Consider the following 4,006-nt stretch of genomic DNA (forward strand, 5'->3'; position numbering starts at 1 on the left):
TTTCCAAAAATAAAATTACAAAAGTTTTTCATACATTAAAAATTCAAACAATTTAATCAAAAAAATATTTCATGAATAAAATAAAAATAATTAAATAAAATAATAAAATTAAAACAATTCCATAAATTCCACAAAAGTATAACCTTTAAGCAGAAGTGAAAATAGCCGATCTACAAGCTCATAATATATTAAACCGGTTCCCCCTGAATAGCCGATCTACAAGCTCATAATATATTAAACCGGTTCCCGCTGAAGAGCATCTCAGTCAAAGACTTCCAGCCCACAAACCCCCAGTGTTGGAAAAAGTACTCAATTGTTTTACTTCAGTAAAAGTAAAAATACTGCAATTTAGAACTACTCTGTTAAGTAAAAGTACGGAATTGAAAATGTATCGGCATCAAAATGTACTTAAAGTACTAAAAGTAAAAGTATTCATATTGCAGAATGACCCATTTCACAAGTTCAAAATGTGTACAAAATCTATGGAAAATAGCCGATCTACAAGCTCACAATGCGTCGCAACGCGATGCATTGTGAGCTTGTAGATCGGCTATTTTCAAATGGCTGGAATGTATAGGGTTGAAGGGGTTAATGTATGTTTTCTAATCAAAATTTAAATCTCCAAAGTAACTAGTAGTAACTAAAGTTTTCAAATAATTGTAGTGAAGTAAAAGCACACATTTTGCCTCTGAGATGTAGTGCAGTAGAAGTACAAGTATTGGAAATTGGAAATACTCAAGTAAAGTACAAATACCTCAAAATTGTACTTAAGAACAGTACTTAAGTAAAAGTACTTAGTTACTTTACACCACTGCCAACCCCCCCCCACACCCCCGCTGAGAAACACTAGTCTAATCGGTGTGATTGACAGGAGAGATGATCAGAGGAGCAGAGTTTCCACCACGTTGACCTGGACTGAAGTATGGAAAGAGTTTCTCAGTGAAGGAGCAGCCAGTGAAAGAGTCGAGGTGAACTCTGGTCTCCACATCATAAAAGGAGACCAGACCCTCCTCATAATCCACAAACACTCCCACTTTCTGGATGTCCTCTCGTACAGCGAGGAGGATAGCGGCATCTGCAACACCCCATTCGATATTTACATCCCACTGATCCCAGTAACCCATCCAGAAACCATTGTTGGGACTGTGTGGGATTTCACCTTTCCTGTTGATGGACTCTCTGGCCACTCCTAAACCCCAGTCAGTCTTCCCTCCAACCTGAACCTCATAGTAAAACCTTCCCGAGGAGAATCCTTGTTTTCCTAAGACAATGCCATATCTGGAGAATCTCTCTTTGTTGTCAGGGAGATTCTTCTTTACGTTTCCACGACTCACTCGTTTTCCATCCTCAGACAGGATGAGTTCAGGATGTGCTGTATCAGGGTCCAGAGTTACATCCACCTCATATTCTTGGATCCTCCTCAGCTCAGCATCACACAGCTGCTTCTTCATCTCTTGACTGAGTGTCTTCTCCAGCTGAGACACAGCTGTCCTCAATGTGTCCACCAGTGAAGACTGATGTCCAGTCCTTGGTGGGTCTCCACTCTGCGCTGGCTTTCGGGTTCAGTTTTCTCTTCACTAACTGAGTGACTTCCTGTTGCAGATCTTCAATGAAGCCTTCAGCCTGTTTCTCTGTCGTTTTCTGCTTCTCTTCAATCACACCAATGAGCTCAGCCTGGCTTCTCTCAATACAGCCGATCAGAGCAGTGAAGACCTGCACACTGACGGCCATGACTGTATCTGCATCTTTCCTGCTGAGCTCTACTGAGCGTTTGACCTCCTGAATCTTCACTCGTCTCTCCTGGATCATCTGCTGAACTTCATCCGTGATCTTTCCTTCGTCTTCTTTCAACTTGAGGTTCCTGAACTGATCAACCATCCCAGAAATTAAAGTATTGACAAAGACTTCTGGTCTCGTGTAGAAGGTTTTGTTACAAAGTGGACACTGACACATATCATTAGTGTCCCAGTGTTGTGTGATGCAGGCTTTGCAGTAGTTGTGTCCACATGGAGTGCTGACCGGATCAGTGAACACCTCCAGACAGATGGAACACAGGAACTGCTCTTCAGACAGGAGACTGCTGGCGGACGCCATTTTATACACACTGAGGAGAAAAGTGAAAGTATATTTTAAGTAGTAGTTCTCGGGCCGTTTTTATGCACAGACAACCTAGACAAATTCCAATGCTCCGTATTTATCTTCTTCGCAAATACTGAAAGACAAAGAAAGTACTGAGAAATAAAATGTGTTAAATAAAATAAAAATCTGTCAGTATCATCTTAATGGCACTATTAGCTTACTGTTTATGCTGAACATGCTGTACCTTGAGATGGCTGTACATGCACACCTGTGTGCATGTGTCACATGCACACCTGTGCATGTGACACATGCACAAACTTACATAATTCGTAATGAGTTCACTAATCTGTAACTATACTGCTGTAAACTGCAGTTTAACGATCCAGTGTACGTGCACGCTAAGCGCACGCGTGCACACACTGCCCCCACTCAGGCGGGGGGGGAGGGGGGGACTAGGACCCATTATGATGTTAACACGGCCCTGATGATTGAATGCTAACATTTCTTCTCACAGCTTGATAGTTATTAATGTTGAACCATGTGTTCTATAGCCTATTTTATTACAGAAATCATCATTTTATTTATTTTCCAATTGAAAGATCGGACTGAGGAAGTTCAAGGACTATAAAAACAGGTGAAAGCACGTCTGATACAGTTTAAATTTATTACATGGCTTGGTTGAATGCTTGATTCTGATTGGTCAATCGCTTAATTCAGCGGTGAATTATGTGTCGATAATGACCGCTCCGCTGTATAACAGACCGCTGCCTAATCAAACCCTCTGAGCACCAGCTGCGCGGCTGCGCCCCGCTTGATTTACTGCTGTTTCCAACATGACAGCCATGTAAACACACACTGACACACAATGTCATTTACAGCTAAACATTGCTCTTAAAAATGTTTTTGAAAACATTTGAGCGAGAAATAGACGAAGCAGGACCCGAAAATGGATTCTATTTGATCAACTCACTTCCTTGTTTTCCGACAGTGCTGCAGCTGCAGACGCAGCCAGCGCGAACTTATGGAATACTTTTTTTGGCGTGTTTTGGGTCAATGTATTAATTTATGTTAGTTAGCCATGTAATAAGCGGGATAATATCTGGCTAGGTGGTCATTGCCTGAATTCACCTTCAGGGAGTTTAACCGCACCTCGGCTTCGCCTCGGTGGTTAAACTCCCTGTCGGTGAATTATCTCCCGACAATGACCACCTATAGCCAGATATTATCCCTTACTTAGTGAACAATAAATCATTATATTTTTCTCACCGTCTTTAATGGTCAGTATTTCTGATAAAGTCCTGTTGAATGTCTTGTAGAGAGAGAGAGAGAGAGAGAGAGAAGAGAGAGAGAGAGAGAGAGAGAGGGAGAGAGAGAGAGAGGAGAGAGAGAGAGAGAGAGAGAGAGAGAGAGAGAGATGTAAATGAACTTCACCTTTAGACTTGTAGAGAAACTTCCTCCTTGTACAGTATGCTGTTAACCCTTCACACCCTGCACTATGCATAATATTGCAACCATAATGTGGTTGCAATATTTTTTATAGTGCCAAAGTCCTAAAAGTTATCAGTATTTGGTTGGTTGCCAACAGCCAGGAAGGATGTTAAGACGCAGGAATTGATAAAACACAGTGATGATTTGATTTAGGGCCATGTTATCTGCATGGTGTTGGTCTACTAACAGTGAAACAACATGTCTCCCTATAGGGAGGTCCTCGACGCACGTCCCACTGGGAGGAGACCCCGGGGCAGACCAAGGATCACGTCCCACTGGGAGGAGACCACGGGGCAGACCAAGGACCACGTCCCACTGGGAGGAGACCACGGGGCAGACCAAGGACCACGTCCCACTGGGAGGAGACCACGGGGCAGACCAAGGACCACGTCCCACTGGGAGGAGACCACGGGGCAGACCAAGGACCACGTCCCACTGG

At 43.0% G+C, this 4,006-nt stretch overlaps 1 protein-coding gene across 1 annotated transcript; it reads right to left on the reverse strand.

Moving 5' to 3' along the window:
• Positions 1-851: 851 nt before the first annotated feature.
• LOC306928726 (zinc finger protein RFP-like) lies at positions 852-3,415 on the reverse strand (the record flags this gene model as incomplete). Its single annotated transcript, XM_079508996.1, has 4 exons — positions 3,346-3,415; positions 1,819-2,104; positions 1,583-1,677; positions 852-1,491 (listed from the first exon to the last, which is right to left on the reverse strand). Exons 2-4 carry the CDS (start codon positions 2,092-2,094, stop codon positions 852-854), a joined length of 1,011 nt encoding a protein of 336 aa, XP_079365122.1. The 5' UTR covers positions 2,095-2,104; positions 3,346-3,415.
• Positions 3,416-4,006: the final 591 nt, after the last annotated feature.

This window comes from Electrona antarctica (assembly GCF_951216825.1).
Source record: "Electrona antarctica genome assembly, chromosome: 8".
Taxonomy (NCBI): Eukaryota; Metazoa; Chordata; class Actinopteri; order Myctophiformes; family Myctophidae; genus Electrona; species Electrona antarctica.